Below are 14,219 nucleotides of genomic sequence, written 5' to 3' on the forward strand. Positions count from 1 at the left end.
GGAAAAACCCTCTCCTGGAATATGAGAAAGGCTCCATCTCTGTTGTCTTTCTGATGTCTACTGAAGACCTTGCTCTTCCAACAACTCTTTTAAATCGAGATCTTTCCCAATCTGTATTGGAATTGTTTTATTTTTTAATCACTTACTGTTTCATGCCTTGGGCTCCTTTGAGAGGAAGGGTGGGAGTTGGATCGACTGCTCCTGTTTTTAGGCAATAAGTGATGTCTGAGCTATTATTGATTAGTGAGTTTAGCCACCAGGCAATAGAAATCCCTGAGGTCCTAAAGAGCTGATGTTTTCCCCCTCCCTCAATGCACTTTTCCAGCTTCAGTCTTGTTTTCTAGTACTTGAAATCTCTGTAGTTTGCCCTTCAGTTCCCCCCCTATCTTTATGACTCCTTGCATGCTGTGTTTGAAACTGCTATATAAGTTTTGTTCTTATGTGCCTCGTGGCAGTCTTTTCTAATTAATAGTTCTGCTGAACAACTGGCTAGCAAGGTTGTCCAGTTGCAATGGCTTTAATAAACCGGGTCCCTGCTGGATCTGTTGGGCTTGCTGTCATTCTCTTGCTTCCTTGTTTTTATTTAAAAGGTGATCCCTCACCTGGGTAACAAACAAGTGGCGCAGAAGTGAATTCTTGCTACAGCCATGTGCTCTGACAATTTGAAATGCATGCTTTTCGTCCCTGAATGGCCTTTTCTTGACTCCCATTTTTCTCATTTGGTCAACAGAGACTTCATGATACGGCAATACTGTTTGCTGGGTTGAAGTCCAGAGATGACTGGATCAAAGTCTATGGTTTAAAACCCTTGCAACTCTCTTTCGACGATCTAATGAAGAAGGGCAGCATTGTGGTGTAAGTATGAGCTCATGTTGTTCCAGACTGGTCCCGTCTGCTCTTTTCATTCATCTTTCGATGTTTCCTTTTTAGAAATCCAAATGATTCAACAGAGAGTATTGAATATACTAAGGAGGCTGTTAACTATTTTGAATCTGAGTTGCGTAAGTAAGTGTCCCCGGAAACGTGTCCCCTCTCCTGTTGTTGTTGTTGTTGTTGTTGTTGTTGTTGTTGTTGTTGTTGTTTTTATTTATGGGCAAGGAATCTGAGCCACAGTTTCCTTCACCTTTACAGACCTTTCTCTGAGCAATGAGAATGTGTTGTTGTTCTCTGAGCTTCCATGAGAGGCAGTGATGGTCTTAACTTGAATGGCTTTAAAGGAGAATTAGAAATATTCACAGGGTGAAAAGACTATCAGTGGCTACTAGCCACAATGCCTCGGCCCTCCCTCCACGATCAGAAGCAATATGCTTTTGAATTCCAGTGGCTAGAAACCGCAGGAGGGAAGCGGGTTCTGTTTTCTAAACAATTAAATTTTAACAAGTCATAATAACAAACTTTGAGGGCCGCAGTTAAGCTTTGAATAAACTCATTTCAGACTAGTTTCTGGTGAATGAGTCCTAGCTCGTCCCCAGCGCATGCAGACAGAAGCTCTTAACTGGAAGTAAGAAATAAATTATTTATTTAGGCAAGTAATGTTACAGGCTCGGCAGCAAATACAGTGCTCGAGAGTCATGATCCAGGAGTTCAGAACCTGGGCAAGAAGTTCAGAACTGGGCAGAAGCATTGAAGATGTCCCAACAAATATCCCCCCCCCTCCTGCCAAGCTTTTCAAGACAAGGCATAGCGCACTCACTTGTGAGTCTTCTCGTGCTTTATGGGAATATCAGGATTGTAAGTGTGCAGTCTGTTAGGGTGGGCAGGCCTGCTCTCATCTGCAGTGGCAATTCTAGGTGACAAGACTGCACTATCCTGCACAGATTACTGATCACTCACTGCTGCCTCCTGTTTGGTCCTCCCTCATTGGCTGATCAGAGCCCTCCTGATCCTTCGCTGAGGCTTCAGGAAGGTCAGAGGGGAGAGCCAGCATCCCTGCTCCCCCTTCCAGTGACTGAAGTCAAGGTGTAAAGGGCATTAACCCCGTCCTCTCACCTTAGACTCTCACAATTCAGCCCCGTTTCTCCTTCCTCCTCCTCCTTGTCTTTCATCAGAGCCTGCCAACTCAAGCCCAGTCTCGACAACCTTGTGGGGCTCAAGAGAGAATGCTGAGTTTTCTCCAACCATCCTAGAAACGGTCGTAAAATTATTATTTGCAAGGATTAAAACAGAACGGCCCTGGTCTCTAAAACATTTTACTCGGTGCTATCTTTCTTCTGGTGTCAGTATATCTTTATTTTCAAACAGTGACCCTGCCAGGGTGGAATTAAATTTATCCTCTGTGAGTAAATTGAGCGAGATGACCTGCCTTGCTTTTGCAGCTGACCCCTCTCTCTCTGCTTTATTTCCAAATGGCCATTAATTAAAATGCATGTGCATACACTGCTGATCCCTTTTGTGAAGGGCTGGTGTCTTTAATTAATTAAGCAGCTTTTTTTGCCAGCCAACTGTGGGATTTTTTTAAAAGGAAGTTAATAATATGGCCTCTGGTCTTGTGTCACAAATGAAAATAATGTGAGAACTGCTGCCGATTGACAATATTGGGCTAGATGGACAACTAAAGAAACCAAACAGAAGGAACCGATAACAGGAAAGGTGGGAGGGAAATGAAATCTCAACAGTGCACACAAAAGAGGGTTTCTGGGAAAGAATTCTGGGCACTGTTGTTTGTTAAGGCTTGCTGGGAATTGTAACTCTGTGAGGGAGAAACTACAGTTTCCTTTGAGAGAAAGGAAGTGTTTTGAATATGCTTTAAAGGTTTAGTGTGTACACATCCTGGGTGATTTTCCAAGTACAAAATCAATTTATAAAACCCAAATATAATAAGATTGTGCAATAAAACAAATCAGTCAGAGCATTTGAGAACACCTTTACCTAAAATATACGCTAAGGCAAGCCAGTTAGAAAGTGTAACCATTATGGCTGTGATAGAGTGGGAGTGGGGTGAGGAGCAATATTGGATGTTATTTTCTGATTCATTATGATGGTCCGAAACGGGATTGATCTGTGGGACTGGCTGAACCGTCTGGGAGATTCTGATTCCAGGGGAGGGGGGGTAGAATAAGAGGTAATTGTTTAAACGTTATCAGGATATAAGAAGCAATGTTTGAATGTATGGATATTTTTGGGAATTAATTTTAAGCTAAGGGATGAAATAGAAGATAGAGGGGGGGAATTAATTATAGGTTAGGAACAATTGAAGATTATAGGTTAAGGATAACTGATGTTTATAGATTAGGAATAATTGAGGGATAATGAAGAGGAAGATGTTAAATAAATAGAGGAAGATGGAAATGTAAAAATGTTGGAGAATGATAATATGAAAATTGCTAAAGATGGATTAAAAATGGACCCAGTGAGGGGGGAATCGAGGAAGTCTATAGAACAATGTTATGTAATAAGAAATATTGTTGTTATTGTTATTTTTTCTTTTTCTTTTTGTCTTTCTGCCTTTTCTTGTGCTTTTTTGTGTATTTTTTCTTTATTCTTATAAAATGAATAAATATTATTTTGGGGGGAAAGAAAGTGTAACCATTAAAACAGTTAAAATACAGTTTGAGAAATTAGGTCAGGAAGTTCAGGGGAAGGATTGCAGCTGGGGAAGGGCTGTAGCTCAGTGGTAGAGCACCTGCCTTGCATGTCAAAGGTCCCAGGTTCAATCCCCAGCATCTCCAGGTAGGGCTGGGGATGACTTGTCTGAAACGCAGGAGAGTTGCCGCTAGTCATTGTAGACAATACTGAGCTAGATGGAACCAGTGGTCTGACCTGATACAGGGCAGCTTACCACGTTCCTATGTTTCCTCTCTGTGTGTGCAGCCTCTTTATTTCAGCAGGGAGGGCATTCCACTAGTGCCACCAGTGAAGAAGCTACGGGCTCTTATGTTTTCCCACTTGAATTTAGAATAAGAAAGGCGGAAATTCATCTCTTAACACCATTCCAATATCTTGTAATTTTTATTGCACTAACTGCATTTCTTCTGTTTCCCACCCACCCACCCAACCACAGAACTATTGCTCTCTATGACAGACGCATTGAGTGGCTGCTGCAGGATAGCAGGAAGGTACTGTGCACAATTTGTTCACTTAAAGCTGTGGTGAGGGTCTTGTGGCTCTCCGGATATTGCTGATCTCTACCTCCCATTGTCCATGACTGGACTCCAACTCCCATCAGCCTCCGACAACACGGCCAATGGTCACGGCTGAAGGAAGAGAAGAACTAAAGGACACTGTTTATGTATCATGAAAATGAAGATGTGGCAGGTGGCACTAGCAAATTCATAGTCTGACCAGCAAGGGGGAGGGAGGAGGAGGAGGAGCAGCTCCTGTAGATCATTTTGGTCTCTGCAGCTTCAGCCAAGAGGAAATGCGAAGCAAAAGAAAAGCAAGATTTGGGATTTCAGCCAGGATCTTGACAACTTTGCACCTGCTTGACTAGAGGCATTTGGATTTCTGTATTTTAATATTTTGTTGGAAGCTGCCCAGAGTGGCTGGGGGAACCCGGCCAGATGGACAGAGTATAAATAATATTATTAAATAATAATAATTATTACATCATTGGAAGTCTTTTGAGCAATTTCCTCTCTCCTAAAAACTGGTAACGGTTTCCATTCTTATTATATTTCCCTTCAAAACAGTACCCTGTTAACATGGGGTCAAATAGACATGTGTATTTGGGAACCCCTTGTGTGTGAAACCTCAACCCATGTGATCCAAAAAATGCATTATCCCAATGGGAGCATCCTTCCATTGTGAGGGGGTTGCACTCTGTTGGTTCACTCCTGGCGCTGGACCACTGGGAGCCACCCCTTAACATTCCTTTTGTTTTGTTTTTTCTCCCCCTTCCAGATATTTGGTATTATCCATGGGGATAAAGTTGGAGTTCTGATTGACACATCAGATGTAAGTTGTGGACCAAGACTGCAGGATTTCCAAAGAGATCTTCTGGTAAATGTTATTGAAGCACTCGCTAACTCTTAATATCAGAGATGATGATGTACTTGTGGATAGCATTTTGGGGTGGCAAAATGTGGGTTTGATTTGCTATGATGTTCTGAAGGAAGCCTTGGGCGAGTCACTGCCTTTTCATCTAATTTCATTCACATTTTTATCAGTCTGTATCTCTGAGGCCTGAATACGGAAATATATGGCTGTACTGTATTCAAATGAGTTTTAGTAGACCCATTGAAATAAATGGACATTACTAACTTATGTTCATTAATCCTAATAGATAAGGAGAACTTAGTTTTATATCACCATTGAAATTAATCAACCCAAACTAGTCATGACAATTAATTTTTATGGATATAGCCCTGAGTAGCGGCCTTTTTCAGGGACGCGGGTAGCGCTGTGGGTTAAACCACAGAGCCTAGGGCTTGACAATCATAAGGTCGGCGGTTCAAATCCCCGCGACGGGGTGAGCTCCCGTTGCTCGGTCCCAGCTCCTGCCAACCTAGCAGTTTGAAAGCACGTCAAAGTGCAAGTAGATAAATAGGTACTGCTAAAGCGGGAAGGTAAACGGCGTTTCCGTGTGCTACTCTGGTTCGCCAGAAGCGGCATTGTCATGCTGGCCACATGACCCGGAAGCTGTACGCCGGCTCCCTCCATCAATAACGCGAGATGAGCGCTGCAACCCCAGAGTCGGTCACGACTGGACCTAATGGTCAGGGGTCCCTTTACCTTTACCTTACTGGCCTTTTTCATGCCTTACCTCATTGGATTTAGATAATGTGAGCTACCTTGCTCTATCTATGGACAGCTGATGTTTATATGCTGCTGTTGCATATAATTATTTAACCAACTGCCACATTTCCTTTCTGGCAATTTCTTTCCCCTGGGAATTGAAATGGGTGGTGGTGAATTTTTTGAGAGGCTAGACACTTCATTTTTGGTGAGAGTTAACTCAGTCTATATAATTCCTATAATGTGTGTGTGTGTGTTTCAAAATCATGATCAGACAAATTTAACATGGATTTAAATTTAGCATCTTTCTTATTTTCTGGTTGTAGTTGTGTATTGCTCCGTTAACGAACTTCTCAGATGCAGTATGTTTAATTTTCAGTCACTTCTCATTCAGTATTTCCAATCTTCAGTTGATGTATTTATTAGTTCCTTTTCTTGTTGTCAGGCACCAGGCAGTTTCTTCTAGGATATAAAATTCTGTTCAGCAACTGTAGCTGTTGTGTTTGGGAGTAGATAGAGATTAATTTCATTCAGGCTTAACACCAAGATGGGGTTGAATTTTTTATTTTCCCAACTAGAAAATGACAACATGACAAGCTGATCTGTTGGGAAGAAGGGCTGGAGTTAAGAATTCAAAGTCTTCTTCAGGGGGCATCCCTGATCATCTTTTTGGTTTTAAGTACTAATATTTTTCTTGACTTTTCCCTTTTTGTATCAAATGCAAACATAAAAACAAAAAGGGCAAACTCAAGCAGAGCAGAAAAGCTAGCAGAGGGAGGAGAGGAAAAAGGGATTGGCATTGGTCACTATTCATATGTTTTACTCATTTTCAGTGTATGGAGATGTCATAAAAAATATGCTAGTGTCAGGGTATGGTCTTCACCAACCTTGTGCCCTCCAGATGTTTTGGCTTAAAAATTCCATCGGCCCTAGTACTGGCTGGGGTTGATGGGACTTGTAGCCTGGAACATCTGGAAGGCACAATGTTGGAGAGAGCTGGTCTGAAGACATGTAACCTACCATCAATGTGAAAGTCTGTTTGGTCTGTGTCTGGGTAGGTCTGATTCTGAGCACATGGATGCTCTCTTGCGTTCCATGATGGCAATATATGAATGTAGGAAAAGAAATAAGACAACTTTAACACTCAGCTTGGTGTAGAGCTTGATTTAGGCATGCTATATAGCTTGGCAAGCAGCTAATTGCCACCTTTTGTTTCCTTCTTAAGTCTGTAATAGATGAGCAGCTGCGTTACACGAGGAAGTTATACCTCGTTTCATTTGGTACCAATATTTCATTACTTTGGGAGAAGCCAAGATTCATCGATGAGAACGTGTAAGTGAGTTGCTTAGCTCTAAAGTATTTATGTGTGTGTGTGTTGGTCATGGTTATATTTATATATTGCTTTTTTCAGGTAATGGTTGCTAGTTGTTCTTCTTATCCTGTATGGGTTTATGATTGTGCTGTATGCCACTCTGGGTTCCTTTAGTAGGAACATAAAAAAGCCCTATTAGATCCTGCTGGAGGCCCATCTAGTCTAGCATCTCGCACCAGATACCCATAGGTTGGAAGCCTGCGTACAACAGCACGCTCTCCCCATTTATGATACCCAGCAATTGGCATTCAAAAGCAGTGGAGGGAGAACATTGTGGCTCATAGCCATTCATAGCCTTTTACCCTCCATGCATTTGTCTAATCCTCTTCCAAAGCTATCTCCACTAACTGCCAGGGATATTGCAGGTATTAATATGGAGCAGCATGAAGCATTTGGATGCATAAAAGCTGACTACTTTTGAAATAAAAGTTGTCCAGACCCATACTTACGATTCAAAGCTTTACTAACCAGAACTTTTTCAAAACAGGTACAGAAACATCAATGATACAGCCAGAACGTTGTATAGAGCAGTGTTTCCCAACCTTTGGTCTCCAGCTGTTTTTGGACTACAACTCCCATCATCACTAGCTAGCAAGACCAGTGGTCAGGGATGATGGGAATTGTAGTCTGAAACAGCTGGAGACCAAAGGTTGGGAAACACTGAATACAGTAGAACCTTTACTTACAACCGCCTACCACTCGCGGACATTCCAAATTGTGACCGCGGCAAACCCAGAAGTAACAGGCGGATTTGCCACCATTCACGCCTGTGCAGGAGCGGCGGTTGCCATTTGCGCATGCGCAGAAGCGGGCAATCGCCGCCTGCGCACAACGGCACCTCTCCCAGTGACCCATTTCACCATAAGGATGGGCCTCCGGAACGGATTGTGGTCGTGGGTAGAGGTTCCACTGTATACTTGTCCCTACATAGGTTCTTCTTCTTAGATAGCATAATTATGATCAGAGCAAAAATCAATGCTCAGTCTCTCCCATAGCCTACATCCAGCCTAAGGCTATACAGCTCTTGGAGAGGCTTCATTATCACATCTTTCCTCTCACTGTGCCTGGGAACAAAAGGTAAAGGCAACTCCCTTTCAAAATGGAGATTTGCAGTTGAATACCTTAATTGCCTGTTCTAAGGTTAAAACACTCACATGAGAGCTAGCAGAGAACACCAACAGTTAAATATCAGAAGCTTAGAGAGCTTCAGTATGCTTCAATGAAATTTTCCAATGTAAAACCCTTTCAGCAACATACATACTGGCATTCTCCAGTTCAGTGTACAATTAAACAATTACCGTATTTTTCCATGTACAGTGGAACCTCGGTTTATGAACACCTCGGTTTACGAATTTTCGGTTTACGAATGCCGTGGACCTATCTGGAACGGATTAATTCACTTTCCATTACTTTCAATGGGAAAGTTCGCTTCAGTTTATGAATGCTTCAGTTTATGAACAGACTTCCAGAACCAATTGTGTTCATAAACCGAGGTACCACTGTATAAGACTAGGTTTTTGTTTTGTTTTTTACCAAAAAAAAAGGTTTAAAATTGGGGGTCGTCTTATACACGGGTAGGCTGGAATCTTCTGCATACAAAGCAGATATCCTCTGCCACTGAGCGACATGACACGAAGGTTCCACTTAACTGTGCTGACAGTTTTAGAGAAGACATCACCTCCATGAATTTTTCTAATTCCACTTTCAAGCCTTACAGACTATTGGTCAGCAACATTCCTTGTGGCTGAAAATTCCATAAGTTAACTTATGTTTGAGAAAAAGAGAGAGTTTTGACCTTCTAATTGAAAGGCTTTTCAAAGACCGACACTGTTGTTATTATTAGAGTTTATTTCTATGCTGCCTTTCAGCCAGAAAGGCCTCTGAGGTGGTGGCTCACAAAGGTTCACATACAGAATTCATGTAAAAAAAGGCAACTTACAAAATGGAAGGCAACGGCATCTCATCATATGACGGAAAGACTATAAGGCAAATACATCCATACTCCAGCCAAAAGGTTAAGGGCAGTTTCAACAAAGAAGTCAGGAGTAGCTCCTCCTTATAAGATCTATGGTGGGGGAAATGGCAGCAGGAAGACGGAAAACCTTTTTTCTTGACAGTCTAGCACAGTTTCTTTTCTGCAGCGATGCCTCCCAATTGTTGTTGTTGTTATTTATTAAATTTGTATACTGTCCTATACCCGCAGGTCCCAATATTTTGGTTTGTGACAGTACTACAGTCTTTCCTTCTGTTTATTTCATCTTGCCTGCCTGTCATACCTCTTAACTGATGTTCAATAGATTCCACTTTCAAATGATTGTTTTTTCCCCTTAGTTTAGATGAAGCAAGACAATGGGTGCTAAAACTCAAACCCAGTGGCGGCTGCAATCTGCTCAAAGCATTGAAGAAAGCCCTTGCAGTAAAAGAACTGAATTCACTGGTGATTGTGGTAGGAAGCTGGTAGGTCATCTGTCTGAATAGATGGCAAGACACTGTCTTTTAGGCTGTATCCAATGCGAGTCCTGTTCAGGGTAGACCCGTTGAAATGAATGAATTTGTTGCATTCATTTCAGGGGTGGGTAGGGAGGGGAGATCATTCCATCAGGTAGAAACGCTTGCGCTGGTGGAGCAATTTCCTTAGCACCACATTGCTTTTTCACCTGTACTGTATTATTTAAATTCCTATACTCAGTTCTAGTATCTTCTTCTTTGGCGATCACTCATAGCTGAGTAAGATTGTCTTCCATAAACACAATTTTAACAATAGGTACGTAAGTGACTGTGGAGACCAATTCTGGAGCCACACGTCCTTCCACAGCGGGGACATTGGTTTCCAAGCGGGAGTTGATCACGGTGTGGATTTGCAAAGCGTGCCTTCCTCTTAGCACATTTCTCCCTTGCGTCCTGAGATCGAGTTTCTTCAAAGCCTATGACACCTTTGGTAAAGGCTGTTCTCCAACTGGAGCACTCGCAGGCCAGTGTTTCCCAGTTGTCAGTGTTTATACTACAGTCATACCTCAGTTTGCGACCGCAATTCGTTTTGGGGAGCCAGTCACTCCCCGAGTTTGTCATAAACCGAGGGGCTCTTTTGCGTGTGCGTGAAGCGCCAATAGAGCGCTTCTGCGCATGCACACACTGCGCATGCACACACTGCGCAGATCTCTACTGCGCATCCACCCGCTGTGGAACCTGGATGTAAACATTTCCAGGTCCGCGGCGGTCGGAAACCAATCGGTCGCAAATGGAGGCGGTTGCAAACTGAGATATGACTGTACATTTTTAAAGATTTGCCTTGAGACAGTTTTTAAACCTCTTTTTTAAACCTCAGTTCTAGTATAAGTAAGGGAGGAACATGTCTCTCGTTCCACTGTGCCCACATCATGCACAATTTTATCACTTTTTTCACTCTCCTCTTATTCTTCTTAAATCTAAAAGCCCCAAATATTGCAGGGCTGCGATAGAGAATGTGGTTCTCCAGCTGTTGATGGACTCTGGATTCATACATGCCATACGCTTAAAGCTTAAAAGTACCTTTTTACTTAATTTAAAACATATATCCACATATCCCCAAGAATCCTGGGAACTGTCATTTATTCCTCAGAGCTACTTCCTCCACAGAGAGGCACTCAAACTACATTTCCCAGAATCCTTTGCGGGGGAGCTTAAATGTTTAGTGTGTACGCAGCTTCCGTGAGCCCTAGCCAGCATGGCCAATGTTCTCAGGGGCGATGATGTGAATTGTAGCAGTATCTGTATTCTTCATCCCTCTTGTAGGGATCCATCCTGTGTTTGATATTCACGTGTGGTTTTTTTCCTCTCCCGACCCTTCCCAAACCAGCCCAGATCAGGCCTCGGAAATATTGTCAGAGTATATCCAGGAATGTACCGTGGGGAGAAAACTGTTGGTCCACACTGTCACATACGACTGTAGCAATCAAGTTCCTTCTGTAAGTTTGTCTGGGAAAGGGTAGCGTAGCTCTAGGGCAACGCATATGCTTTGAGTCAAGACGGTCCCAGGTTCAGCCTCTGGTCGGTCTGTCTCTAGTTAAAAGGACCAGGGAAGCGCAGATGACACGGTAGAAGCTCTCCAGCTGTGAAGGAGGGACAAGGGAGAAATTCGAGTCAGTTCATTTTTGTAGGCCAACCTCCTTAATTCACACTTCCCAAAACAATATGCGAATCAAAGCGCAGTTCACTGCATTTCTTCAACGAAACAATGTGTGCAAAAATGCATATACTAGTGTGCTGGAAAATGCACATATTGGTGGATATTGTGTTAAAAAGCCATTGCATAAGGGGAAATAGCTTTGCAAAAAATGTGTTTCATGGGCAAAATTGCATAGATTTGCCCATCCCTAGCTTGGAGACAAGACTGAACTAGGCAGCAATTTTCATCTAGTATAAGACAACTTTCTATGTTCCTTCTTTGTGCTTGGTAAAAAAATATTTCATCTCTTGATTCTTACTGAAGCACACTAAGGACCCAGCTACACATTATGTTAGTTATGTGGTTATGCCTACAAGTGCAGGGCTGTTTTTGATGCCATAGTTAGCTAAGCAACAAAAAAGAAACACCGCCCCCTTCTCATTGTCTGTTAGCTGAGCCTTTTGGGGGGCTTTCATTTCCCAGACATTTCAGTGCTTTCCACCTGGACACTGTTCAAGAGAGCCGAATACCAGCTATGTCCAGACGTATGGCAACCCTAGGTTTAGTGAATATGGGGATTTATGCAGCCGTTCTGTGCTCAACCATTTTCTTTGATGTGATCCATGCAGGGTGTGGTAAGAAGCATAGCAGAAGATGTGGGAGGCCGTTATCACTGTTACTCCTCAAAGAGAGAGGTAGGTGACTCCTCACTTGGACAACTGCACTATTTTAAAACATTATTGTTAGCAAAGTGCTTGGTGATTGCCTAGCCCGCTCATAAGGTTATAGAAGTGGACAGGAAACTTCTTTATGAGCTCATAAGAGTGCCAAGAGGGTGGCCTATACCTGGCTATACCCTTAAATAGGCTAGGGGTTGCAGCCCCCAAGCCCCTGCCTCTGATTGGCTAAGCGGGCACTACCGGCCCTTACCTGAGAGCCCAACATGGTTGGAGGCAGGCAGCGACAGGTGACCATCACCTTCCCCAGCTGCGCTGGAACATGGTGTATTCCCTGAACCCACCACAGACATGCCATGCAGCAATGGCCACCTGCGCAGAGTGCTAGGTGAGCAGATGCTCCCATGGGGGGGCAGTGATGACAACCAACTTGGATGGCTTGAAAAGCGGTTGAGACAAGTACATTGATGGTGCTATATAAATAAGTGTTAATGTATAACTAAATACAATTTGTGTAGTCTGAGACTACTTCATGAGCCACCATCCCCACCCAATCTCTAAGAGGATCTCTTCCACTGATCTTAATCTCTGGGTTTGTCTATAAGGAAGGAAGTCCTCTTTCAGATAATTGGGGATTCATTGCATTAAAGCCTGTCAGGCTTTTGGTAATTCATTTTTGGTTCACTGTTTCCTTCACCTTTATTTTGAAGCTGCTGCTTGCAGAATTTTAGTGTCTGTTTTAGTGTTCGTCGTTTTATATGTTGCTGTTTTAAAATTAACCTCTTAGTCGGAATTTCCTGTTTCTGTTAACTGCTAGGGGATTTTATCAACAAAAAGAAAGAAAGAAAAAATGCTTTAAAATAAATAATAATAAAAGGTTGCTAAGCCAGTATACCCACAAGCAATGAAGAATAAATCTGATTGGCTTTTTAATTCTGTTGCGTGATCAGAATTGCAACAGCACTGATATTCAACTGATCCTTCAAGAACGCCAAAAGGCCAAGGAGTTGCTCAACATCATAAATGAAATCTACCAGGGGAGGATTGGTGACACACTTTTTAACGTAATGAAAGAAGTAAGTACCTAATCTCATTTAATCAGCTGTTTTATTCTAAAAAGACCAGTAGATCTAAAAAAGCTGCTGGACATCTAATTAGTGTTCAGCCACAGAGAAACGTATTGTAGTGATACCATTATGTAAATAGTTCTGATGAGTCCTGAGTCAAATTAGAGCTCTCTACTCTTTTTATTTTTATTTTTTAAAAATCAGTCATCTCCCACACTTCAGCCAAAAAAAGGCTGACAGATGGCAGTTTACAATTGTCAATGATAAGACAGTTCTCTGTCCTCAGTTTTACAATCTAAACCTTTCTTTTACCTATATTTTTAAACGTTCTTTTGTTTCAAAGTTTTGTGGAAGGGTTAGCTTGGGATTTTGAGAGGCCGAGGCAAGGTTGTCAGTGCCTTTTAAAAATATTCCACACAGTTGAGAACAAGTGGTCTGCACTTTTTTTACATATAAAAAAGGAAAGCCTTGATGTGTTTTCTGTATGAGAGAGGCTGGGGTGCAACTTTGGAAATTATGCTGGTGCCTAAGAACATAAGAACCTTGCAGGATCAGACCAAAGGCATGTCTAGGCCAGCATCTATCGGCCTTACAGAAGCCAGCCTGTCGCTCCCAGGGAGGTCACACAACACCCAAAGACAATAGCTCTTTTCTGCTGTTGTGGCCCTGCAACTGGCAATAACCAAAATGCACATTGCCCCTGAATGTGGAGGTTCTATTTACCTACCATGACCAACAGGCATTAATAGACATACCCTCTATTAATTTTCCCAATCTCCTTTTGAAACAGCCAGACAATCCACCAATTGCTGCCCTTTTAACAATGGGGGTGGGTTGAGGAGGGTCAGTTACAGGGAGTGAGAAAATGTCCCTATTTTCATCTGAGGACAGTTGAAGGGTATGGTGCATATTGACCTGTTTTGAGGGTGGTGCTGTGGTCTACACCACAGAGCCTAGGGCTTGCCGATCAGAAGGTCGGCGGTTCAAATCCCTGTGACGGGGTGAGCTCCCGTTGCTCGGTCCCTGCTCCTGCCAACCTAGCAGTTTTAAAGCACGTCAAAGTGCAAGTAGATAAATAGGTAAGGTAAACGGTGTTTCCGTGAGCTGCTTTGGTTCACCAGAAGCAGCTTAGTCATGCTGCCCACATGACCCGGAAGCTGTACGCCGGCTCCCTCGGCCAGTAAAGCGAGATGAGCGCCGCAACGCCAGAGTCGTCTGCGACTGGACCTAATGGTCAGGGGTCCCTTTACCCTTTACCTTTTACATATTTTTAATGAGTGTGGTTC

General features: G+C 42.8%; 1 protein-coding gene across 1 annotated transcript in view; it reads left to right on the forward strand.

The window, feature by feature from the left end:
* VWA3A (von Willebrand factor A domain containing 3A) overlaps positions 1–14,219 on the forward strand; it is a 52,706-nt gene that overhangs the window by 9,166 nt on the left and 29,321 nt on the right. Inside the window, exons 6-14 of the mRNA XM_035130788.2 lie at positions 731–855; positions 931–1,005; positions 4,001–4,055; positions 4,840–4,938; positions 6,899–7,005; positions 9,377–9,502; positions 10,881–10,989; positions 11,819–11,884; positions 12,817–12,942. Coding sequence (XP_034986679.2) covers positions 731–855; positions 931–1,005; positions 4,001–4,055; positions 4,840–4,938; positions 6,899–7,005; positions 9,377–9,502; positions 10,881–10,989; positions 11,819–11,884; positions 12,817–12,942 — 888 coding nt within the window. The remainder of the gene's footprint in view (positions 1–730; positions 856–930; positions 1,006–4,000; positions 4,056–4,839; positions 4,939–6,898; positions 7,006–9,376; positions 9,503–10,880; positions 10,990–11,818; positions 11,885–12,816; positions 12,943–14,219) is intronic.

The sequence above is a fragment of the Zootoca vivipara genome, chromosome 14 (genome assembly GCF_963506605.1).
Source record: "Zootoca vivipara chromosome 14, rZooViv1.1, whole genome shotgun sequence".
NCBI classification, from domain to species: domain Eukaryota; kingdom Metazoa; phylum Chordata; class Lepidosauria; order Squamata; family Lacertidae; genus Zootoca; species Zootoca vivipara.